Source organism: Andrographis paniculata, unplaced genomic scaffold (genome assembly GCF_009805555.1).
Source record: "Andrographis paniculata isolate CXL003 unplaced genomic scaffold, ASM980555v1 Contig66END, whole genome shotgun sequence".
Classification (NCBI taxonomy): domain Eukaryota; kingdom Viridiplantae; phylum Streptophyta; class Magnoliopsida; order Lamiales; family Acanthaceae; genus Andrographis; species Andrographis paniculata.
Genome location: NW_026137602.1, coordinates 4,248,583 through 4,274,304, shown reverse-complemented (window position 1 = coordinate 4,274,304; position 25,722 = coordinate 4,248,583). Strand labels below are relative to the sequence as shown.

Genomic DNA, 25,722 nt, shown 5'->3' with positions numbered 1-25,722 from the left:
TTAATATTATATTTGATATAATAGGAATAAAATAGAGATGATTAAAATAACCTTATTACTACATGTGATATAAAGATAATGATATTTGTATAATATATTGTAAGTTGTAAGATTATTTGTAATATTAAGCAGATAGTACAGTAAAATAAAATGAAATAGATACTTTGTTATGAACGGACTAAAATGAAAAAATAGATATTTTGTTATGGGACGAATGAATGAACTATATTAAACACTAGCTAGTTTTGGCCAAAATTATTGTGGAGAAACACCCTAAATTTTTATATAATATAATAAAAAAAATCGATATTTAATTTAGACTTTTCTTCTTTTTTTTTTTTGTATATTTTGTCAAAAAAAAGTTAATACATAATATATATTAATTATTTTTATATTCCCTACACAATTTTTATACTTTACTTAAAAATAATTCTTACATAAAAAAGATTCTTTTCAACAATCTCACAAAACATACACACCCTTAATCTTTCGAGGAACAAAAATTAACCTATAACATAGTATTCATTTTTTTTAATAGTAATTTACTATTTACCTAATATTAAAAATACACTTACAACTTATAGTATATTACACAATAAGTTATCATAGTCATTTTTATTTAATTTATTTTTTAATAGTAATTTACTATTGATCTAATATTAAAAATACACTTACAACTTATAGTATATTACACAATAAGTTATCATAGCCATTTTTATTTTATTCTTACTAATATACATTTTCTCTATAAGAATACATATAAGTTTTCTTTCTAGGAATACATATATACTACCTCTGTTCAGTTTTAAGATTTCATTTTTATTGCGCGTTGATCTTTAAATATTAATTATTATATCAAGTACAAATTAAAAAAATTTACAAAAGTACTTCAATTAGTGTCTTATAACAGTAATAGAAGAACATTTGTAATGTTAAATACAATGACGAAAAAGATAATATATTCATCGACATACCAATCAACACACCACCGGTATTACAATATTTCTTAAATTTGTTAAAGCATAATGTGGAAAAATAAGTTGTTTAAGAAAGTAATAATATAAAATGATAAAAATATACAAGTTTCCCCAAATTTTACTATTTGAATTTTACCGAAAAAAAAATATTTTTTCTTTTTACAAAACATTACATCAAACATTATTTTCAAATTAAACTCAAACCAATTTTTTTTCAAACTCATCAAAATAAACACATAATTTGTTTATCAACAACTTTATCACTATTTTATTATTAGCATATATTATATAAAAACACGTGAAAACACGTTTTAAGCATACAAACTACATACTGAAAATTTTAAAGAACATACAGCAGTTTGTTTGTAATATGGATCGAATGCATCCCTGTCGGCCCACACAATATCCACTATTGCATACCTACACAGAATACAAAAGCATGATAGTTTGCGATTAATAATTCGTATAAAATTTTGTATGAAAAATCTAAGCATGCATGTCCCGAGACGTAAAATTAATACTAATTCTAAATGTAAAAAAACTTTAAAATAAATACAATGCAAATATAAAAAAACAATAAAAGTAAAAATTTCAAATTTTTTTTTTTTTTTTTTTTTTAATGCGGTCGAAAAATGCATTCGGTTTCCCTGCAAATTGTTAGAAATCCGATTATCAAAAATTGAAAATATTTCTTTATATATATGTTGGTGTGTTTTCGAATAAATTTTATTGACTAATAATTTAATAATTCTGACACAAGCAAAATATTATAAACACAAGCCAAAATATTTGAACTGGAATAATTTTATAGATATTTTATGTAGGATCCAAAAATGATAAGAACAGTTACAATAACAGTACCACTTTTTATTTTTCCTCTCTAAATTTATATTAAATATAAAATATATATTATAATATATGGAGTATTATTTAACAGTCAGTCCATACAGCACAGTGATAGTATAGGAATAACGAAAAAAAAAATAGCTACAAACTATATTCAAAATTTGGACCAATAATTTCTACAATAAACTTTATAAGGGGAAGACGATGAATCAAACTGCAAATGCTGCAGATTCTACACATCAACATGCTGCAATGGAGATGATGAATTTCTCCCCAATTTGGATGAAATCTTCGATTCAGAATTTCAGATAATGCAACAGCACTTTCCAAAAGTAATCATAGGACTATATAATATCTGCAAATTGTGATATAAGCATTCAGCACATCCATTAGTGTTTCCAGGAATCCAAATTTAAGCAAAAATTCGAACCTGAGAGAGAATGGTGCCGATGAGCTTGTCCAATTGTTGCGTCGAGCATGACTGAAAAAGGCCCAGAAGATATTTCAAGATCAAATGGAAATTTTAATTATGGGAAGCATTAGTAAATTAATATTTTGAGATCAAGATACATAAAGGCAAGATGGACAGGAAAAATGCTTACCTCAAACGTCGACTGCTTTGCTAGTGGCACACAAGTAGTATTCGTACAGCTCATGATACTTGGCCGGAACATAATCCTTGAATCTGTCAAGAAATTGAGAAGAATGGATGAGAAACTGGGTTGTCTTTTCTTTAGGACCATATGGAGATTGAACCGCGAAATGTAGCTAAGAATACAAAAGAATCAACTGGAAAAACACAAAAACTGATGAGCAACTCATGTTACTCTATATGAAACATCAATAACTTGATCATTTGTCAGTAAGCATTTCAATAACCTCCCAGTTTGTCACTAAGCATTTCCACACAAATTAGCGATGATAAACCATCAAAATGTTAATCGAGAGACGAGCCTGACCTAAGAATATTGTACAGTAAGTAGAGAATAATACCCATGCAGAAGTGAGTGCCGGTCCGGAGCAGAAAATAGCGCAGCAATAGATTCCAAGACGTGACCTATCTTCATTGTTTTAGATTTCAGTGCCTTCATGAAGCCTACAAATTCTTTGTACTCTGCATCACTAAGTTTTTGCCGAACCTGCAAAAAATATAGACGAATGCTCAGAAGCATGTGTTGTTATCACATCTAGCTTTGAAAAGATCGGTAGAAGCCAATGAGCACAGCCCAGATTCTTTTCTTTTCTTTTTTCTTTTATCGGAAAAATCAAGGTATGTTAATACCAAATAAATGGGTAAGCCCAGATTCAACATATCGTAATATAATGCATGGATAGAATAAAGTTATTTACATGGAAGCAAGAGGTGCTAAAGGTTTAAGGTGAGTCACCAAATTACAACAGCTTACGGTAGACAGATAAATTTATTACCAAGGCTGCACAGTAGTGTTTGAAAAAGCTTCACCATTTTGTTTCAATTAACATGAAAACTTGAGGAAGAGATACTTGAAGGTAAAGAAACTATCAAATTGTGCACAGAAACACATAATAATATCACACTACAATTTTATCTAACATGATGTCGAAAAAAATGCCATTGTTGCATCTCTTAATTTCATGCTGAATCTGAAGCCAGCGTATATTTATAAACCAACAAGATAGCAAACAGGTAGGATCCAACCACAAATGGCACCTAGGGGATATAGAAATATTGTTCACCTGGTTGAGAAAGGCTGAACCCTTTGTCTCTTCATTTCTATGAACTGCAGTCTGATGTACAACATTCTTCTGTTTGGGAATGCTGAGATTAATAGTACTCCTATGTGTAACCATGTTGTTGTTGACTCTCAGGTCTTCTTGACCTAGTGGATTCTGGCTGCCGGCATTCTCAGAACACTGCGAATTTTCAATTTTAACTCTTTTAAGGGGGTGATCAGTCATCTCTTGCTGTTTAGACTGACTGGGCCCTGTTATCAGCATTCTACGTTTTTTCATTAGTGAAGTTTCAACGAGGTCACCCATTTCTGCATCTGAATCCTTTATATTTTTCTTCTCACTGATCGAGGGTTCTTTTCCTGTGTTTGTCAGATAACCAGAACACTTCAAAATTGTATTTCGAAAACCGTTTTCCGGTTTCAGAAAAGAGCGATTGGCAGGAACTATCTCCTTCAGATTGCTGGAAATATTGCCTTGTTTGGACTGTCTAGTAGATATCAAGCCCAGGGAGAAACTTGGATCTACAACTGACATCTGAAAATGTATTCCAATAAGAAAATGATCAAAAGAATAAGGCAGGGAATCGTTGCTAAACTCAACAAAAGGAATGGCAGAGAAGTGCAATCTAGATTACCTCAGGAACAGGAAGTTTTTCTGAAAGTGCAAAACTTTGTGAATCATTAGGATTTTCTGCAATAAGATATTTATGGTTAAGAAATCTTATTCCACAAGTTATTAAAAGAAACCAGGAAAAGAACACACAGTTTGCCATAATTTCCAGGCAGGTATGTAAAACTGCAAAATCTATGAAGTAAAATAGGTCAATGATTTATACTCAATTTGCAGTTGATCAAAACACAGGGTTGAAAATTCATTATTCCACAATCACATCATGTTCAAAACAGATAACGAAATAATAAGTACAGCTGTTTTTGTGCTTCGACCTTCATTATCTTCCTTCCACTTTCATTTTCAGTGATTTTTACCTGAGTTCTTCTACTTTATAATTTATTCATTTCTTTTCCTTCATCTCTCATGACACAGTTACAAGTTCCTAAAGCCCCCTGCTCCCTTGTCTTTTGATGGGCTAATATTTTCCTCTTATCAAATCATTTTCAAGTGGTGCCAACTCTCTTGCTAAAAAAACCACCAAATTTTGCACCGAAAAACAATTTGAATGCCATTATCTTTGGTCCATTCACTATGTCTGAAGTCTTCTCACCGATTTTGATCCCCACAAGGTTGTTACTTAAGAACACCAACATGATATAACCTAAGTAAGCACACATAGGTGGCACTTAAGTGACCAATTACCTCCAGTACATTGACTATGTTTAAAGTCTACTCACAGCTTTTGAAGTTCAAATTTTAAGGATGTCATTTAAGGACATTAGCACAAGAAATTATTCCCAAGTAAATAGCTTAAACGAATTGTGTTGGGAAGTTTCTTATGACTCGTGTTAAATTTGGGCAACATACATTTACAACACTTAAAGTTTCTGAAGTTCTTGATATCATATACCAAGTAATATCATTAGAAGACCGAATATTAGTGAAGCAATTGTCTGCACAAGGGAATTCACTTACACATATAAACTGGGGTGACATAGAAAATAATAGATAGAAGCATATTAACTGTATATCCATGATAGATAGCACACAAAAAATTTACCCTGATCTGCCTTTTTTTCCAGCTCAAGCTTTGTAGGGCCTCTTGTTCCCCCATCTCGGAAAAAACGGGTCAATGTGTAAACTACATCCCCAAATTTTGAGTAACACTGTCAAGGCAAATTTCAGAGACTTGAGATATAACGAAGAAGTGAACAAAAAGTGAGGAAAATCTATATAACTGCAGAGTTGTACCTTGACATGAGGTTGTATCCACAATGATATTTGAGATTTGCGGTTTGAATGTGCAAACCTAGGATAACAAGAGAGAAGTTACAGTTAATTACATAGGCGCATACCTCACATGGCTAACCTTGTGCAAAATTGATGCTCAGTAAATTACAGAAAACATCCATCTTTTAGAAATAAACCAAGCTGAAGGAAATTACAAAACATCATCTTTGGGAAAAAGAAAGGTCCATCAGGCTATTGAGAAATATATACATTAGCAGTAGTCATGTTGCTTCAGGTTGTAATAATTTGGAACTGAATCGTTTACTTGAAGCTTTATAAATTACCATATTCAAACTTTTGAAAGACAAATAAAGCGAAACAATCTATTCATGCAGTGAGAAGAGGATTGCAATTGTAACATATTGATTGATATAAGTCTCAACAATGAATGATGCAATCAATAACAGCAACAACCTCTCATCACAAAAGATAATTGCTCCATAATCATGCTGGTGACGAATGACACGGCCAACAGCCTGATTTACAGCCCTTGATGCTTGCTGAGAATACCAATCTTCTCCAGTCAAACCCTGTTCATTTAGAGTGCACTTAGTGTTTTCTATTCAAGAGTGCAAAGCTTAAAATATAAATTGGGATTCTTTACTTGTTTTTCCATTTTTCTACTATTCAGTCTCTCAATTTCCCTCAAAAAACATCACATCCTTCTATTTCACCTCAAAAAATACTAGAAATCAACTAAAACACAAAACAAACACACCCAAAAGCTACATTATATCATTCTGTTAGCATGCACAATACCTTGTTTCCAGTCTTTTGTGAATGTAAATGTTGATCCAAGTATTCACGTTTTAGGCGGACCTGTCTCCACAGAGAAAAGTGAAGGATTTTTTACATATTTGATGAAAAATAGGCATTAGATATTTTTTTAAAGGGTAGAGGTTGCGGGGTGGTGTGCCTGGGCACTCAAATTTCAGGTGACCCTATCATATCCAGCCAATTAAAATGGGAAAAAATACTCTTTACATGTTTGATGAAAAGTACAACAAAAGGAGAGAATAAAGAAGTAACAAATAATATTCAATTTTTTTTTAAAAAAAAAAAAAGAAAGAAAAAGAAAGAAAAGAAAATTTGCACGCACTCACCAGAAAACATGTACATCAGCTTACATAATACTTAAACTGGAAGCTAAATAAGGATAAAACTACTTACTGTCTATAGATGTTACGATGGCAAGTTTTGGAGAAACTATAAACAATTAAGAACAGAATGGCAGGGGTATTAGTATAAAGGGCAAAGGCATAGTAAATCATACCTTCGGATCAATCATAGTGGCAAATGGCAATCCAGTGATGACCACAGCTCTACCCGCATGGTCTGCAAAGTCCAGTCCTTCACTGACCTACATAGATGGCTTAGAAATAAAATCATCTTACATTTAATCCATGGAATATGAGTATCACCGTTCAACAAGGATGTAGAATTTGCACAACATTTCACCAGAATTAAGTGAATAACTATAAGGACTAGCAAAATTTCACTAAAATAATTTACAATACACATTAGCAATGTCTAGCACTTGTATCAGTCATTTGTCACTTTCTGAGATGTAATGAAATATGAAACACTAGTACATTGATCATTAATGTGAAAATGTGCTAGAGTACATTTAGACATACTAAGGCCCCATGTTTCCATGTAAATTATCTTCGTAAGTGGTCTGACCAAGAAGTTACAATTGGTTCAACATTTCCAAAGAAAGAGACTCAAGGGTGCATGCGGCCATGTGAATAATTTGACTTTAAATACCATATTCACAAGAACATATTTTCACTGGGACCAAAGATTTACATACCTTGCCACGGCAGACTGCAAAGAAAATAGCCCCAGAAGCGGTGGGTTCCTTTAACTTTGTCATATAGTCCTGATCAAAAGAGGCATAAAGAAACAGCTCACAGAAGCAACATCCTTATAATGGAGGCACAATTAAACAATGGTCCCTTAAGAAACGTACTTCGATTGCCATAGGAAAAAGTGATGACTGTCTAGGTTCCACAACAGGTAACTTGTGCTTACAGATTCTTTCCCAAATAGTAGTTGAATTTGTCAGATTTGGACCCTGACAATAAGGGACATGATCAATAGAATAGACATTTAGAAATGCTATAGTTTATGTCCCATCACATCATGCCTTACCACATCTTTCCAGCTGCTAATGCACTGATCCAGAACATAGTAAGATGGAAAAAATACAAGCAGTCCATCTGGTACAATTCGAGCAAAATTGACTGGCACATAAACTCCAGGTTAGTAAATCTTTCCAAAACTTCTATTTAAGAATCAATCAAGTGAACTAAAATACATTGATAAAGGTTTTTAAGCAGTCTCATGATAAATATAATAATAGAATTTATCATATGATGTACGCGTACCAATGGCATTGCCAAGTTCCTGTTTGTACTCTGCCGTACCACGAGTGCGATATGAAGAATTGAAGGAATAACCAGATGGCCCAACTGATGCAACCCCCGCCCATATCTGATTTTCTGATATGACATGAGGATTCTCCAGACGTATAGGAAATTCTCTACAGCAAGATAACTTTTATCAATATCTTATTCTTAATGGATGTGATAGTGAACACGAATATGAGGGATAAGTGTATTGCTTATAACTAACAATTTCAATTCATCTGCAAAAGAATCCATGGGAGACAAGGTACCGGATGTCAATATGATAGATCCAACACCTAGGCTGGTAAATTCTTCCATGGCAATTCCAGGATTGAAGCACCACCAGCTAAGGGTTCTAGAAGTTTTTCCTAGTTGCAATATTGAATAAGATGCATCAGCGGAAGTGCTAGGATTCAGCCAGTATTATAAAAGAAATATATCATTATACAAGAAAACGCATAACAATCAGGTGCAGAGTTGGAAAACAGATGTGTCTGTGCACGCAGAAGCTCCTATTGTTGCTTATGATGGTACATAACAGACAGAGCACATGTGTAACTGTTGAAGGCTCACAAATCCACAACACGCCAAAACACAAACATACCCCTGAGAAAGCCAAAACTGTTTTGACTTTTCACATGCACTGATAACATAAAAGTATCAATTTATGTCGTGATGCTTCTAGTTGTTATGTTCACAGGTTGCAGAGCGCTCTCATCTCTAAATAGAGAATAACACTCCCCTATACCTCCACATGTTTAAAGTTAAATAAATTTTCACATAATAATTTGTAACTGATGTTTTAAATATGGATAGCCAACAAGATGGCAAATTCCAGTCCCTCGCTTTACAGACATGTAAAAGAATGCATTGCAGAAGTAACTACAACTGCACCCTAACAACAAAATTGATTTACTATTCCGGACATAATTTGGAAACTTTAAAACAAAAACAAAAAAAAAAAAAAAACAACCATATGTAGCAATTTGTCGATTCCATATTCCCCTATGGTTTTGAGTTCAAGTGCATGAACTACAACAACAAAACCATTGATTTGAGAATATGAAGATATAAATGATAAGCATCTCCTAGCAACAATAGGTTCAGGACTACCTCTAAAGCCATCTGTGGCACTACCTTCAACTTCCTGGACATGAAGCTGCAATCTCAAAGATCAATATAACATGTCAGACACATTCCTCGGGTTGATCCCATCAACAGAATAAAATTTTTGAATGACATTTATTTATGAAACATATTATAACTTACACGGTAATATTGGGCATGAGCATTTCCGTTGTCCTTGAATATCAGCCTAAGAATGTCACCCATGGTTTCCAGTCTGCATACAGTTGCATTTGTTTTGTTTGACCGTGTACTGTCACTTCCATTTGCATCTGATAAAAAAAAGTCATAAGACAATAAAAATGCGAGTTTTAGTTTCCAGATTAAGAATCCTATCTGATTTTCACAAACAGAACGATGACAGAGGCATCATTTTGGGAATGCACTTGGATTCTTCACGTTCAATGATTCATTAAATGTTCTATCTCAAGGAAACTATTAATTCTGTAAATGAGTGTTGACAACAACATCCTCCTGCAGTAAATAATTCTATAGCTTTCGAGGATAGGAATATACAGAAAGATCAAAGGACAGCTGAGAGTACCTTCTTCAAGGAGTGCACATGCTTTTTCAATAATCCCCATAAGCATGTTGGCAGTTGATTGAGTAATATTTAACTGAGCTAGTAGCTCATAAATGTAAGGACCATCCCTCGTAAAACCTAATTCTTTGGATTCAATCGACACCTCAGCTATTGTCTTCTCAAGCTTCAAAAGAAGTGCTACAGGAACACCATGCTTGACCAAGTTAACCATCAAATTCAGCGGGTGTCAAAAGCAAGCAGATACCAGAAAAGTGGAAGATGAAGATAATCTAAGAGGAAAGGTTTTGTTTAGCATATAAACCTTAGGGTAAATATTTCCACCGGAAACAATAGAAGTACAGGACCAGATCCATCAAGATAATTTTATTCCCCTATTGATCTACTCTTTTAGAAAGATTGTTAAGCAAAGATCATTGTTACCTTTTAGAATAGCAAAATTATCTGGATTACAAGATTTATCACTTGATACTTCTCTCCTGGCTATGGAAAGGTCAACACAATTTTTAGCCTCAGATATGCAAGCCGTCAAAAGACTTGAAGGCAGATCAAAGGAAGCTGCATCCGCACATAAGGCTTCCTGCATTATAAAACCAATTGTCAGAACTAAATCTTTATATAAATACACTTATACATGTTTGTGTGTGTTTGTACGCGCCATAGAAACATCCTAACTTTTACAAAAGATCAAGTTCAGATCCAGTAGTCTACTAAGAATAAATCAATTGGTGAACTCAATGTAAGAGATAGAAGGGAGGAAACACGAAAGATAGGAAAGATAGAATAATAAGATTCCATTCTCCAAAAGTAGAAGTTTCTATACATACCAAGTTATGAGCCTCATCAAAAATAAGGATGCTGTTATTCCAGTTAATTTTCAGCGACTTTCTGTTGCCACGATCAATGAGATAGTTGTAAGGTGCAAATAAGATGTCAGCATCCCTATGAATCTCCCGTGACAGAAAATAAGGGCACCTACACAGAAACTAATCATTCTGAAAATCCATCTTATTGGTATGGAAACAAATAAACAAGATACCTACGGTCCACAGCTCCTCCCAACATTGACCAAATCCTCTATATCAATTGGATCATCTCCAATCCCAGGATTTTTCACCACAAACTCTACACATTAGAAAAATCAAAAAATTACAAGACTTTATGTAATGATAATATTGGGTGGAGGTAGCTTAAAACACTACAAAATGCAAAGTTAGTGCCTCCAAACTACAAAAAGCTAAGCAATCACCTAAGCCAAAGAGTGAAAATGTGATCTCCAAATATCCAAGAAATATAACTCAATGTGTATCTTGATATGCTTTTTCCATTCCCTCATTTATGTAGCTCTCAGTGTTGTCTAATATAATCTTTTATTATTGGAAGAATGTTTGATTCTGAAAGATCATAAATAAAGCTAACTACTCATCGTATTGCTATGACAAAGAAAAGCATAGTGCTTATAAAATTAATGTACAGCCAGTTTCATGATGTCAATCAAGCGCAAGGGTAGGGTTAATGCTAAGAACATGACAAATACCTTTAACACGGGAAAAATGAGAACAAAATCTCTTGGTGCGTTTTTTGCATAGGGCATGGCAGGCATGTGTCTGTGTCTTTCCATGTAGTAAACTTACTTGTTCATGAATGCACAATTGCTCTCGAGATCCTAAGACCGCCATTTTGGGTCTGAACATCACCAAATGCAACTCTTTAAGTCAACCCACTCTCCACCATATCTTATGTATTGCACATATAGATTAAATGAAGTAATCATTTAACAGTGATAAATAATTTAAGGAAACGAGTCATAGAGGCATTGTTTTGAGCAAAAACGCGATAGAGTAGAGAAAATCACAGCAAGGAGAAGAAATTCTTTAATACACAAAAAAAACACGTAAAAATAAAATAAACAATAAACAAACAGACCATCCCCACCTCCATCACTAGCAAATCTTAAAACAAAATTATAGATCACATGGTATTATTGAAACTGTTGATACAGATCCTCTCAAATCTCAATTTAAATAAACCTGATTACCCAAGAAACAATTTTACTTTTATAGTTGGGTAACCTGCTCATTGCAGGTGAAATTCAAAAGTTCAAATACAAAAATTAGTTAGCTGAAGCTAACCTGTACTTGCATCTCTTAAGCTCTTGAATTACTTGCTTTATCTGACTGTGGGTGCGCGATGTGTAGATTATTTTTGGAACAGAAGAAGATTGAGATTGGGACAATTCATCATCTGAATCTTGACTTTCTCTTATATTACTTTTCTCAGTCCGACCCCTTGAAAACTCCCCCAAACTTTTCCTCCAAGCTAATGTAGCACACAAGAGACATAATGTCTTTCCAGTTCCAGTCGGACTCTCTAGCAGTGCATTGCGTTTCTGCCACAAAAATACACATTCCAACATTAATATCTGATTCTTCCTACAGTCATCTTAAATGAATAAACTGCAGGAAATCATAAAGTAAGACAAGGCTGACATTAGCTGTAGACAAGTTCAAGAAACTAAAAACAAATATCATCTTAGTAATGTATCTCCGAGAGCCAATACAAATCCAAGATTAAAATGGGAAAATTATTTTTAAAATATTCAATAAAAATCACATACTATCCTACTAAAGTCTAGGTAGGAAGGGCGTACACAGTACACCTCTTTTAAAATTAACAGGTCAGTTGAAGCAATTCTATGCTTGAAAGGAATAGGGCAGTTCCCAAATAAGTTACAGAACTGGTCCCAATAATTGTTCTTTCCCAGAAGAAACTTAGGTTGTGTTCATTTGTGGATTTTCAAATAATTTCACGATTCAATTAATTTTTTTCCCAAAAATCATCATATCAAAATACCTCTATTTTTCATTTTTTATATTATAGTAACAATACATTCAAAACATCCTCAAACAAACGCACCCTTAGTTGTTTGTTCGTGTTTTCAACTTTCTTTTTGCATTATGTAATAAAAAATACAACAATTTTCACCCTAAAAACCATTACGTATAGTAACAATTTTTCATTTGAAATTTAGCATACACAAAAGGTCACTTATTCTCTCTAGTGAACAGAACATCAATATGTAAGAAAATCTAAAAATAAAAAATGAAGCTTCTTGCAACATCGTGTATCGGCGAATGAACAAACAATAATCCATGCCAAAATTGCCGCTTTATTACTATCCCTCCTTGGTACTTTCTTTCTCCATTTTCTTTCTTTCTTGTTTTCTTTATTGTGAATTCTCCGATAATTGCCTAACAACAAATTTTAACTAATTGATCCACCATTTTACTTCGGACAAGATGAGTGGTAGTTCAATACACTCTTGCATCGTCAAGAAACAGCGGGAGGTTATAATAAACAAATAAAAATTGAAATAAAAAACGAAACTTAGAATTATCATACGTCTTGGAGTGATTGGATGACTTTTTCCATGTAAACAAGCTGGCAATCGTACGCCTTGTAAGGGAAATCCACATTGATTCCCCTGATTGTATAAGTCGGCATTCTCGATTCTTTTGATGAGTCGTTCGCTGCAGAGTTGAAGCGATCAATCGTAAAACCCTAACATTCTCGCGCGAGTTGTGGATTTACATTCACAGTCCACTCCCGCCATTTTTTGTTTCCTTGACAAGCCATTCAAACGGCGCCGTATTGTCCCAGTATCGGGTCGACCCGAATTCGGGCCCATATAGCGATATCATACCATCAATTATGCTACCAGTATTTGGCCCAATCGAATATACTAAATTACGGCAGTTTTTAATTTTTTTTAGTTGTTCATTCAAATATTATTATTTATATATAAAAAAAAATTAATACTCCTAGTGGAAGTATGCTAGAGGTTTTTGATATTTTTGTCTAAAATTTTATATAAAAAATAATTTTATGTGTAATGGTATATTTGTAATTTAGATAAAAATTAAAGGTATTTTTATATTGGTGTATAGTTATTTTTATTAAAATATGAAATAGATATTTTGGAATGACAAGAACGAAAATGATAAAAAGAGTACTTTGAATTGAGTTGGACTGAGTGAGTAATAATTAAGGGTATGTTTCTTTAAATGGGTTTGAGAAAAATGTGGTTTGAGTTTGGTATTAAAATAATGCATGATGATATGTTTTATGACAAAAAATTGTATATTTTTTCGAAAAATGCAGAGTTCAAATAATAAAAATTTGAGGTTTTGGGTAAAAGAAACATACCATAAATTTTAACTATAATTCAAAATAATATATTACCTCCGTCCATTGTCAATCTATCTATTTACTTTTTGCATGTTAATCTTTATATATTAATTATTATATCAAAACGTAGTAAAAATTAAAGAAAAACACAAAATTACTTACATGGGTGTCTTATAATACTAATATAATTATATTTGTACAAAAAATTATATAAATATAAAGATATTTTTAATGTTAAAATAATGACGATAAATGCAAATTGATAGATTTGCGGAGGAAGGAGATAGTATTTAATTTTTTCCACATAATTATTTTAACAAATTATTTTTATTTATGTTTAATTAGAATTGATAAAAAAAAATACAATTCAAAATTCTGAAAACTCTGACCGGACATGACTGTAAAATATGAGTATTTGTAAAAAATATTTTTTTTGAAATTATTATTTTGTAATTGAATAACTACAAAATAAAATATTTATACGAGTTGATTGACGTAGTATTTTATATTGAATATATATATTAAGAATTATGTCCAAAAAGAAAATATTTGGTAAATAATTTTATCAATATTTTTTTAAAATAAAATTGATGAATATATTTAATAACATATTTGGTTGAGGTTCCAATTCTAAATTTAAGTATTATAATAGTAATTTTTTTTTTTTTTTTTAATTTGAAAGACTATAAAATTTATCAGGAAATACAAATCAATATTTTAATACAACAAATCTTTTACTATTAATCGAACATATCTCACCTTAAAATATCAGATAAAAACTCAAATCTCGCGCTCCCTAATACGACTATAGTAATATCAATTTCCCGCCCCACTCTATCGTTGTAAATACCCAAAAGGATCAATCAACTCTCAAATTCAAACCTCCATCGCCGCCGTAGCTTCGCGCCTCCGCCGCCGCCTCCACCAGCTCGGCCGACTCCAATCCGTAAGTTGATCGCCAAACGCTTTCAATAAAACAGAGACAATGAGCACGAATCACGCCTCGTTTCCCCGGCCGGCAATACCGAAAGTTGCAGGAATCCCATTCGTCTACGCGCCGGCGCCGGCGGATACCGAAATTTCAATTTCGCGCTCATCGATTCCGTACTTCGTCGGAGGACTAGCGGTGGTAGCAAGTCTACTGACTCTCATGCTGCTCGTCTTCATCTGCGGGGTCACGATGCTCAGTGGCGAGCCAATCGACGACTTGGAAAGTGGTGCTGAGGACCGCCTCCCCGCCGCCGCCGCCGCCGCCTTCGAGTGGGAGAGAGTGCGCAGGACCTATGCCGGAGAATCTTCCTCCTTAGTGGATGTGTATCCGGTGATTATGGCAGGGGATGTGAAACCTACTTTTGTAGCTGTTCCTGCTCTGCTCGTGAATTCAAACCAAATTTGCGGTGAAGAGAAGCGAAATTGGAGTAGCGAAAAATCAAATTCAGAATCATGTCGAAGCAATCGGAATCATGAGAAGGACGAAGCGTCTCCCGAACAAACCCTAATTGGAAATCTGCTGCAACTATGTCGGGGTGATATAAATATTTAATTAAATATCTTTATTTTATATAACATGATTGATTGAGCTATCAACTATAATTAAAATATTATTAATTCTTAAACAATATTCTCAAAAAATAAATATTTACTTGGACAAAGATGAACTACAATACACTCTTTATTTAATTAATTATAATATTATTTTTATGTAATTAATAATATTGATAGCTTTAAAGTAAATTTAACATATATGATTAAAAAAATATTTTATATATGCAATATGAATATTACTTTGTAAAGAATAAATCTTCTATAATATAAGTAAATAAAAAATATTTTATTTATTTATAATTAACATAAATTAATTTTATAAAAGAATAGAGTATTAAATATAGATAAAAATAAGTATTTTTAAATAGAAATAAGTATTTTTAAAATAAAAATACTTATTTTTTAAAAAAGAGATAATAATAAAGGGGTTTTGAGTGAATTATGATATTATATGTTAAATACTTAATTAAATTGTTTTATATTTGTTAAATATATTTTAATTTTGTAGATTTTATCCAAAATAGAAATGTGACAATTGTTTTGGGACATGTAAAAATGAAAATTGTGTCAATTGTGGTGGAACAGAGAAAATATTATTTATACACTTCTCCATACCTTACACAAAAATTATTTAAATCAAAATTCAAATATTTATCTCATTTTCAAATAAAACCAAATAAATCTCAATAGTGTGTTTGGTTTTTATTTCAAATAAAATTTTTAAAACTATTCATCTCCCAATAATTTAATAAAAATATAATAATTATTTTTTTCATAAAATATCATATCAAAATACAATTCAAATTCAAATTGCTATGTCAATTTTAAATAAAAAAAAAATCAATACGCAATACTTTAAATAGTTAAATTTGTGATCGTGAAGTTATGGGCTCAAACTCCTTATGGTTGATTGTGATTTCCCTGGCAGACTAAAAAAATATGAATAATAAAAAATAAAACCACACAAAAGAAGACATTGTAACTTTTTAATAAAATTAAAATTTTACAAATAAACACGGCACTATCAAACAAAAAGAAAAACTTGTAATCCCGGAATGACATGCCTTGAGGTTATGGGTTCAAATACATCAAGAAAATTTCAATTAAAAAACTGTATAGAAAAACCATTAAAAAGTTTTAATTTAATAATAAAAAAAACCGTGAAAAATAAGTAATATTAAAATGAAATATAAAATATATAGTCCAACGAAACAAGCGGAACTTGAATCCGAAGATCCTTCTAGAAGCAGCGGAGGACTCCCAGATTCATCTACGTTTACTGGAGCAACCAATCAGGAAATGCCACATCACTTCTAGAGAATTTTCTACACAAACCCTTGCTCCACATCTTAAGTTATAAGCCCTCTCTATAACCTTTTCCGCACCAAATTAAGATTAATTCGGAAAGGCTACTTGACCTGCTGCCGTCTTATTCTTCATTCTCCCGTCCGACGCGCCATCGCCGGAGTATAGCGGAGGAGCACTCTCAATCGGTTATTAGGTATTTCACATCTTCAGTTGAATTGTTGATGTTGTTGCTTGCAGTTACCAGATCTATTCGGTTTGTTGATTATTGCCGTTTCTTTGTTTTCTATGGTGCGATTTGTGTTTTCATTTTCTTGAATTTTATGTTGACCACGTAGAATTGCGCAGCGAGATGTCAGTGCTTGATGTTTGGTGCGATTGAGTAATTTTTAAGGGAAATGTCTCGTTTGATTTGGGAGCATTTTTGTGTTGAATTCAGATAGGTATTGTGTTGTGTTCGAAACATTGAGGCTTTGAGTTGATTGTGCTGTCTGAGAGTTCTTGGATAATGAATCATAGTTTGTATGTAGCCAATTGAAAATTTATTGTGATCTCCGTAGTAATAAGCATTGAAACGACAAATATGGAACTTTTTGCTATCATGGTTGAGATTTCTTAATTTGGATGGTGGTTTGGGTGGAGGTGCATGTCTGTTGACATGTAGCAATCTATGAGTGTATATTGTCACAATGTGGAGAGGGGCCGTGCACTGAGATGATAAAAATGGTAATATGCTGTATTACTTTATTTAAATTTTCATTTCGGGTAAATTTGGTGAAAATTCTGCACACTATATGTTCAAAAATTACAAATTATAGTGCGTGCATAAAAAAAGACATAAAAAATACAGTAGAAATTATGCGGGAGCAAAAATAGTTGTGAGGCACCAAAAGGTCTTTACTTTAATAGGTAACCGTTCTGTTTTCTCGTAGCCGCCTGATAATGATCAATCATGGCTGCAAATCTGGATTCTGATTCATTTATGGATGGTGGTTTGTGTTGTTTGATCTACCTATGGGAATACTGACGACATCTTTTTGTTCAAGATTATCATCTTATTACTGCTAATGACTTCGTAACTTGCTGCAGACATCAAAATAAACATGAGTGTGGTTGGTTTTGATCTTGGGAATGAAAACTGTGTTGTTGCGGTTGCACGACAACGAGGAATTGATGTTGTGCTCAATGATGAATCAAAACGAGAAACTCCTGCCATCGTATGTTTTGGTGACAAGCAGCGATTTATTGGAACAGCCGGAGCTGCATCAAGCATGACTAATCCGAAAAATACAGTATCCCAAATAAAGCGACTGATTGGGAAGCAGTTTTCAGATCCTGAACTACAGCGTGATTTGAAGTCATTGCCATACTTAGTGACTGAAGGCCCCGATGGATACCCTTTGATTCATGCTCGTTATTTGGGGGAAACTAGGACATTTACACCTACTCAGGTTTTAGGTATGGTATTTTCCAATTTGAAGAGCATTGCTGAAACGAATTTAAAAGCTGCAGTTGTGGATTGCTGTATTGGAATACCTGTTCATTTCACCGACCTGCAGAGGAGAGCTGTTATAGATGCCGCAACCATTGCTGGCTTACACCCTCTACGTCTCATCCATGAAACAACAGCTACTGCATTAAATTATGGTATTTATAAGACTGATTTATCTGAAAGTGAACCTCTAAATGTTGCTTTTGTTGATGTCGGGCATGCAAGCCTTCAAATTTGTATTGCCGCCTTCAAGAAAGGTCAGCTGAAGATCCTGGCTCATTCTTTCGATCGATCTCTTGGTGGGAGGGATTTTGATGAAGTTCTTTTCCAGCACTTTGCGGCAAAATTCAAGAATGAATACAAGATTGATGTTTTCCAGAATGCTAGGGCTTGCCTGAGACTGCGTGCAGGTTGTGAAAAATTAAAGAAGGTTCTCAGTGCTAATCCCGAGGCTCCTCTGAATATTGAATGCCTGATGGATGAGAAGGATGTCAGGGGATTTATTAAGAGAGATGAGTTTGAGCAGATTAGTGCTCCCATTCTGGAACGTGTTAAGAAACCATTAGAGAAAGCCCTGGCAGAAGCGGGCCTGACTGTTGAGAGTATACATGCAGTTGAAGTTGTTGGTTCAGGCTCTAGAGTTCCTGCAATTCATAAGATTTTAACAGAGTTCTTTCAAAAGGAGCCTAGGCGATCAATGAATGCAAGTGAATGCGTTTCTAAAGGATGTGCATTGCAATGTGCTATTCTGAGTCCTACATTCAAAGTCCGCGATTTTCAGGTAAATATTAAATATTTCTACACTGAGAGCAATTTGTCATATTGCAATGGTCTATTTTCCACATTCATTTATTTCTTCTTATGCCTAACGAAAACTTAATAGTAGAAAATATAGATCCCTATTTTCATAGATTTGTTACTCATGGTTTGCTTTTAAACTGCTTTTCAATTTAAGCCTTATTGGAAGCTGATGATATCTCTTTTCAAAAAGTTGATTCAGATTGTGTGTTTTATTCCATAGCAACATCACTTTACCATCTACAGGGATGTTGAGGTAAAATGCTGTTTGTTTAGTGCAGAAGCTTAGCCTGTTCTTGAAAAACAAAAAAAAGAAGATAAGACTCTTAAAACTATTTCTTGTGCCTCCGGTCACAACAAAATTATAAATGGATAATATGTCCATGCGTATCAAATAAGCTTGTATGTACAAGCTTTAGCTGCTGTAAATTCATCACATGATCTAATTTTGCTGGGATATTCTTGCAGGTTAATGAGAGCTTTCCATTCTCAATTGCTCTGTCATGGAAAGGTTCTGCTCCTGATGCACAAAATGGAGTAGCAGAAGGTCAGCAGAGCACTGTTGTCTTCCCCAAGGGCAATCCAATACCGAGTGTGAAGGCGCTAACTTTCTATAGATCTGGCACCTTCACAATAGATGTACAGTATGCCGATGCCAGTGAGATCCAAGCACCACCAAGGATAAGCACTTACACGGTAGGCCATTGCGCATGTTGTTTTAATTCATTAATTGATTCTTTACTTTTAAAACCTTATTTATCATTTGTTACTCTCAACTGACACTGTCGTTTTGTTGAGTTTCAGATTGGACCTTTTCAATCTGCAACAGGTGAAAGGGCAAAACTGAAGGTCAAAGTACGCTTGAACCTACATGGCATTGTCTTGATTGAGTCGGCAACGGTAAGCTTTTGTAGTGTTCCTTATCATTTTTAATGATCATGTTCAGTAGTAAAGAGCCCAAGTCTGATTCTTGGATATGAGTAGCTAACAGTTTTTTTATTAACTAACTAAAGATAACAAATAAGATTGAATTCAGGTTAGATTCTATACATGTAAGTCCGTCATGAATTTTTACCAATTTTAGATGATTTCCTTTTAAAGCAATGAAATTGCTAGCAAAATAGGTGTCTAGGTGTAGTGTATGCTTGGAAATTGAAAGAATATTTCATGCCTTGAAATTTGGTGTTAGTTAACTTGGCTCAAGTTACTATGTTAGCCACTGAAATGATATTTTATCGTGTCTACAAGTTGAATTTATAATTAACAATAAAACTTCAAAGCAACACACGGTACAGCTGTTATTGCTTGCTGTAATAGAATTACAACAATGAATAATCCATTGGATTATATTAACAAACTAAGCTAGTTATTTGTTCATGTTTTTGAGCCATTTGCCAATTACATTGCGGTTTGCCTTGAATCAGCTCTTGGAGGAGGAAGAGGTAGAAGTTCCAGTCAAAGAGTCAGCAAAAGAGGCCACCAAGATGGAGACAGATGAAACTCCCCCTCCAAGCACCAACGAAACAGATGTAAATATGCAGGATGCTAAAACTGATGCCCCTGCCGTTGATAATGGCCCTGAATCGGGAGATAAATCCGTAAATATGGAAACAGATGCAAAGGTAGAATACTATGTTATTCGAGTCCTTTCTTACATTTATTGATCTCTCTATATCTATATCAAATTAGCGCAATGTTCTTACCATTCACCATGCGATTTCCGATATCTGTACCTAATAAACTTCTACATGCCTTTTTTGCAACGAACACTTGTGATCGGGCTGTTTTTATGCTGGCAGGTGGAAGCTCCAAAGAAAAAGGTTAAGAAAATCAATGTGCCTGTATCTGAGATCGTATACGGAGGACTTGCAGCTGCAGATGTGCAAAAGGCCGTCGAGAAGGAGTTTGAGATGGCTCTTCAGGATCGCGTTATGGAAGAAACCAAAGAACGCAAAAATGCTGTCGAGGCTTATGTTTACGATATGCGCAATAAGGTAAGTATGCATTCATTTGGTAATTTTAATCTTAGTTCTTCGAATCTTTCTCTCAACCAACAATCTTCTCTTCCTGCAGCTTCACGACAAGTATCACGAGTTTGTGACTGAATCAGACAAAGAGCAGATAATCGCTCGGCTGCAAGAGGTTGAAGATTGGTTGTATGAAGACGGCGAGGACGAAACCAAGGGAGTCTACATTGCTAAGCTGGAGGAGCTCAAGAAGGTGAGAGAGAACATTCCCGGATTTCATTTTCCTGTTTGTCTCCAATTTTGTATAAATTTTGATCTAGAGAATCGTGAATTATAATCCTTTCAGCAAGGTGATCCTATCGAGGAGCGCTACAAGGATCACACCGAGAGGGGGCCTGCTATTGATCAACTTAATTATTGCATCAACAGCTACAGAGAAGCAGCTATATCAAATGATCTCAAGTTTAATCATATCGATGTTGAAGAGAAGCAGAAGGTATCGACTCCCTCCTGAAAAAAAAAAAAAAAAACTTTAGATGATCGACTGTTAATAGTAATAATTATATAGCACATGTAAGTCGTCCGTCCCTTTACGTTCTTCAGGTTTTGAATGAATGCCTTCAAGCCGAATCTTGGCTAAGAGAGAAAAGGCAGCAGCAGGATACTCTCCCAAAGCACGTCACACCGGCTCTTTTGTCTTCCGACATTAAGAAAAAGGCCGAAGGTCTTGACAGGTATTGTACAATAGTTGCACCATTAAATTAAATTCCTCCCCATAAGTTTCAGTTAGATAGAAGTTCCGGAATTCTGGAGTTTTAGAAAAATACTGGGAATTTGGTGGTAATATTTTATTATTATATTTTGAATGTAAATTGATTTTCAGCGTATATAAAAAATAAAAAAGATGTGTTTGATATGTAGGTAAAAGAATTCATGAATAGTTGCGAGTCAACGAAAATCCCAAAGTAACACATCCTAAAAGATTAGGTTTTGTTTACATAGATATGATGTGATATTTTGTCCTAAGAGAAAGAAAGTATTTGTTGTGATGTCTTTGGAAAAGTTACCTTTATGAAAGAAGTTACAGAAGTGGCATGCAAAGAAAACCTTATTTCTTATTTACAATTTTTTCTTGCACAGGTTCTGCAGACCGATCATGACGAAACCAAAACCCGCCCCACCAAAGACGGAAACTCCTCCGCCGCCCCCTCAACAACAAGAAGCCGACAACGGCCCTGAAGAGAATTCCAATGACGCTGGAAAAACTCCTGGAGGCGGGGACGAAGCATCGCCAGGGTCCAAGGAGCCTATGGAAACTGACAATTCGCAGGGCTCCTGATGAGTAGTAAGTTTGTGTTTGTGTTTGTGTTTCTGGACTTGTGGTTATACAAGAAAGTAGTATTACAATTATTCAAAAACCTATTTAAGCACGAATCCAGGAAGAAAAAGAACCCTCTTGATGAACTTTTGAGCTTATAACAAATTGATTTGGGGTTTTGACATTTGTTTGGATGTGTCTGATGAAGCTTCCCCTCTTTCCCATTCTGTACTCCAATTTTGGCGTTATTCTTATTTGCTGCTATTGTGATATTGGTAAGAATACTTTGAATTCTTCAATACTTGCAATCCATATTATTATTATTATTATTATTATTATTTTTTGGTTTTGCCTAAAAATATATTTTCTTTGGTTTTGATTGGAAATTTATTTTACATAAAATTTTGATATGATATTTTATTATATCATATACTCCCTCTGTTCCAATACAATAATTTTGTTTACCATTTTTGTCATTTTCAAAATAATAATTTTATTTTCATAGATAACTAGTCTTCTATCTATATTTTTTATCCACTTCAATATAATATTAATATTTGCGTATAATATATATCATAAAATTTTGAACAAATTGAAATCAATTTTATTTACTAAAAATATATATATTTTTATAAAATATTATATTAAAATATTACTAAGTAAAAATTCAAATTCATCACCTCATTATCTTAAACCACGAAAAGATAAAAAGATTTAAAATAAAAATCAAACAGATAAATTACAAAGCTTTCTATCATTTATACATAGACAATTTATAGTACCGTCGAGTATTTAAAAACAGAAAACAGCAAAAAATAAAAAACAAGTAAACTAAAGGAAGAGTATTTAGAATGGTTTATCACTTAACTATATTGGCTAATCTTAATAAGAACTTTTACTATTTATAAATATTAATTTTATTTTTTTAAAACATCAAATCAAAATTATAATTTTTATTTTTGTGTAAGATATTAGTTTATTACATAAAATAACTATTTCGATTAAAAAAAAAAATTTATTCAAAGTATATTTCTATGAAAAAGCATACCCTCTTTCCATAGCAGCTATTCAAAGCCAAAACATCAAAACGTAAGCATTTGAACCAAGCAAATCGTACAGAACAAAATGACCAAAACCAACATTTGTTAGAAACTCTCAAATCACAATAGATCTAATAACCAAAAAAAACAAATAAAAAGCCCTAACCAAAACAGAACACCATCCTCACAAATAATAACAATAACAATAATAATAATAATAATAAGGCGTGCCATTTTGACATCCAAGTAAGTTTTTATTAAATATTAACCACCTGTAATTACCTACTTCTGTAACTGTAAGTTTTCCGCTGCCGCCATGGATGAATCTCAAGCTCAAGCTCGAGCAAGAGGCACACACTATAATACAACAAATAACATTCCTTCATCCCTTCTTCTCCGGCGAACAATCCGTCGATCAATTCGACACGTCGTTATCGTTATCGTCGTCTTCTTCCTCCCCCTCGCCTTGCCGGATTTTCTCGATCTCCGCCTGCGTCCTCTCCAAAATCCGCCTCTTCTGCAGCTCCAAATCTCTGTGAAACTCCATCCTCATCTTCTCCAGCTCCACCATTTGCCGTCTCTTACTATTCTCGATCTTCAAATACGTATCGCTAAATTTCTGAATTGAATCCGCCAACAATTTAAACGAATCGCCCTTTTCCCGCCCGTTCTTCGTCTTCGCCGGCGGGAGGTCGTCGGAGAGCTCTTCTCCGGCAGCGGCCGACTCGGAATTCGCCGGACTATCCCTTACCATCTCGTCCGATCCGTTCGCGTAAGCCTTCGGATTCATGATCACATACTCGCCTGAATCGACTCCGCACGAAAGCCCGGCTTGCTGCGGAAGCAACGACAGAAGCTCGTCGAGCTTCTTGAAATAAACCCAATCGCCCGGCGCCTTTCCTGACTTCATCTTCTCCTTTTTGTACTTTTTTTTCAACGTGTCGAGACGGTTACGGCACTGAGTATCGGTTCGTTCGATGTTCGATTCTTGCGAGACTTTGTCGGCGACGGCCTGCCACTCTTCGGATCGGAGGCTTTTTCTACCTTGCTTGAGAAATTGCTCGCCCCAAGCGTCGAGCAAAACGAACGTCTCGTGCTCGGTCCAATCGGTGAGCGGGTTTCTCCCGCCATACGAGGGTTTCGGAGCAGAACCCGATGGAGCGGCAGCGGCGGTGGTGACGGTGACGGCGGGGACAGTAGTTGTCGCCGAAGGAGCGGGTGCACGAGGGGCGAACTCGTAGCTTGACAAGAGGGTTTTGAGTTTTCTCTTCTTTGCGTGCCTTTCCAAATCACCTAAATCCTCTTCATCTGTTTCGTCCTTGTCTCCATATTCGTAGTCATTGTTGCTTATTCTCTGGACGCCGTTTCCTCCGTCGTCGTCATCGTCGTCATCCCCGTTCTCCACGTATTCCTCCTCTTCGTTGTCGTCGTCCTCGTCGTATGAATGCCCGGCGTTGTGAGGATATCCGGCGGCATTTTCAACGGGGAAGTTGGGAGGTTTGTAATTCTTGCCATTTTCGTCGTCCATAATGAAATTATTGCTCTATTAATCCAGAGATTATATCCACCAACATCAGATTTTGATTTCCGCCATTGTTAGGGCACAAGGTTTCTCCGAGAAATCAAATAAAATACCTAAAATCTTTAGCAGAGCTTTAATGTCAGTAGTAGAACAACAAAACAACTGCAGAATTACCATTACTATTGCTACTTTTCTTCAATTCCCTAAACAACCAAAATTAATCCTCATTTATATCTAACAAATAGATTCTGCCTTCACTGTTAGAGCAAAAGAACATGAAATCAAACACCTATAAAAGAGATAATTGAATTTGCATTAATCGGTGGAACAGCGAAGCAACTGTAGATACTGAAGACGAAAATTCATAACAATATGCGAGAGATCTTCTATCGTATTCGTTCAACTAATTCATCATTGAACTAAATGAAGTTGTCCTTTGGTATCGAGGTAGGAGAGCATCGTATTTTTTCGACAAACTAACCCTAATCACAGTCGAACAAAAAGCACGCCAATCAAAATCGAAACAGAAAGACGACAAACAATAACAAATCACGCAAACACACCACGGATCCAACCAGAACAGCGAATCCCCACTAATTCCCCTCCAATTGAATTCGGAAAACGAAAATCCGTGAAAAAAAAATTCTTACCTCGAATCAGCTGGGTTGCATTGCTCGAATGGCTCCTACGATTTGGTGCTTCCAGGAACACGAGCGTCGAATTAAATAACAATCTCTAGGAAATAATCGATTCTGGAATTAGGGTTGGATCTTATATCATCGACGTCGAATTGGCCGAGAATTGGTTGGAAATTTGGGGAATTGCAAGTCCGTGTTCGGTTGGGCAGTGGGAAAGAGTAAAAAGACGCATCTTTTAGGAGAGGTCAGGGAATGGCGTAGGATAGACCTTGGCGTCAATTCTCAAGTGGGAGATGCTAAAAGGCGCCGGGTGTGCGCCTTGCCCTATCTTGAGCCCACATATATTCATTATTCAGGATTCTTTAGTGGAAAAACTTTTTATTTTTAATTTTCG

The 25,722-nt window shown here is 34.5% G+C and overlaps 3 protein-coding genes across 5 annotated transcripts; 1 reads left to right on the top strand and 2 right to left on the bottom strand.

Moving 5' to 3' along the window:
• Positions 1–1,903: 1,903 nt before the first annotated feature.
• Positions 1,904–13,111, bottom strand: LOC127262778 (regulator of telomere elongation helicase 1 homolog). 3 transcript variants are annotated; one of them, XM_051291590.1, is made up of 25 exons: positions 12,918–13,111; positions 11,648–11,904; positions 11,053–11,201; positions 10,559–10,640; positions 10,343–10,490; positions 9,939–10,095; positions 9,519–9,695; positions 9,119–9,246; positions 8,963–9,008; positions 8,076–8,217; positions 7,829–7,983; positions 7,593–7,684; positions 7,411–7,515; positions 7,252–7,320; positions 6,712–6,798; positions 6,198–6,257; positions 5,853–5,968; positions 5,400–5,457; positions 5,209–5,314; positions 4,171–4,226; positions 3,540–4,070; positions 2,817–2,962; positions 2,426–2,508; positions 2,254–2,304; positions 1,904–2,178 (listed from the first exon to the last, which is right to left on the bottom strand). In XM_051291590.1, the coding sequence occupies exons 1-23, from the start codon at positions 13,017–13,019 to the stop codon at positions 2,427–2,429; spliced, it is 3,051 nt and encodes a 1,016-aa protein (XP_051147547.1). In that variant the 5' UTR covers positions 13,020–13,111; the 3' UTR covers positions 1,904–2,178; positions 2,254–2,304; position 2,426. The 3 variants fall into 3 exon arrangements, with proteins under 3 accessions (XP_051147547.1, XP_051147548.1, XP_051147549.1); XM_051291591.1 differs by having other exon boundaries at positions 8,987–9,008; XM_051291592.1 differs by lacking the exons at positions 11,648–11,904; positions 12,918–13,111 and having other exon boundaries at positions 10,555–10,640; positions 11,053–11,175.
• Positions 13,112–16,599: 3,488 nt separating this feature from the next.
• LOC127262957 (heat shock 70 kDa protein 14-like) lies at positions 16,600–22,412 on the top strand. The gene is made up of 10 exons (XM_051291829.1): positions 16,600–16,749; positions 17,643–18,826; positions 19,312–19,539; positions 19,648–19,743; positions 20,268–20,465; positions 20,643–20,837; positions 20,917–21,063; positions 21,157–21,306; positions 21,414–21,544; positions 21,951–22,412. Exons 2-10 carry the CDS (start codon positions 17,657–17,659, stop codon positions 22,147–22,149), a joined length of 2,514 nt encoding a protein of 837 aa, XP_051147786.1. The 5' UTR covers positions 16,600–16,749; positions 17,643–17,656; the 3' UTR covers positions 22,150–22,412.
• Positions 22,413–23,193: 781 nt separating this feature from the next.
• On the bottom strand, positions 23,194–25,564 carry LOC127262955 (trihelix transcription factor ASIL2-like). Its single transcript, XM_051291826.1, has 2 exons — positions 25,341–25,564; positions 23,194–24,810 (listed from the first exon to the last, which is right to left on the bottom strand). The coding sequence occupies exon 2, from the start codon at positions 24,694–24,696 to the stop codon at positions 23,584–23,586; it is 1,113 nt and encodes a 370-aa protein (XP_051147783.1). The 5' UTR covers positions 24,697–24,810; positions 25,341–25,564; the 3' UTR covers positions 23,194–23,583.
• Positions 25,565–25,722: the final 158 nt, after the last annotated feature.

Coding starts and splice junctions, on each gene's coding strand:
- LOC127262778 (XM_051291590.1), bottom strand. CDS start 13,019: ATGCCGACTTATACAATCAGGGGAATCAATGTGGATTTCCCTTACAAG. Junction 10,096..10,342: donor TTGATGAGGCTCATAACTTG/GTATGTATAGAA, acceptor TTTATAATGCAG/GAAGCCTTATGTGCGGATGC. Junction 6,258..6,711: donor CCACTATGATTGATCCGAAG/GTATGATTTACT, acceptor CTGTGGAGACAG/GTCCGCCTAAAACGTGAATA.
- LOC127262957 (XM_051291829.1), top strand. CDS start 17,657: ATGAGTGTGGTTGGTTTTGATCTTGGGAATGAAAACTGTGTTGTTGCG. Junction 20,466..20,642: donor ATATGGAAACAGATGCAAAG/GTAGAATACTAT, acceptor TTATGCTGGCAG/GTGGAAGCTCCAAAGAAAAA. Junction 21,307..21,413: donor ATGTTGAAGAGAAGCAGAAG/GTATCGACTCCC, acceptor TACGTTCTTCAG/GTTTTGAATGAATGCCTTCA.
- LOC127262955 (XM_051291826.1), bottom strand. CDS start 24,696: ATGGACGACGAAAATGGCAAGAATTACAAACCTCCCAACTTCCCCGTT.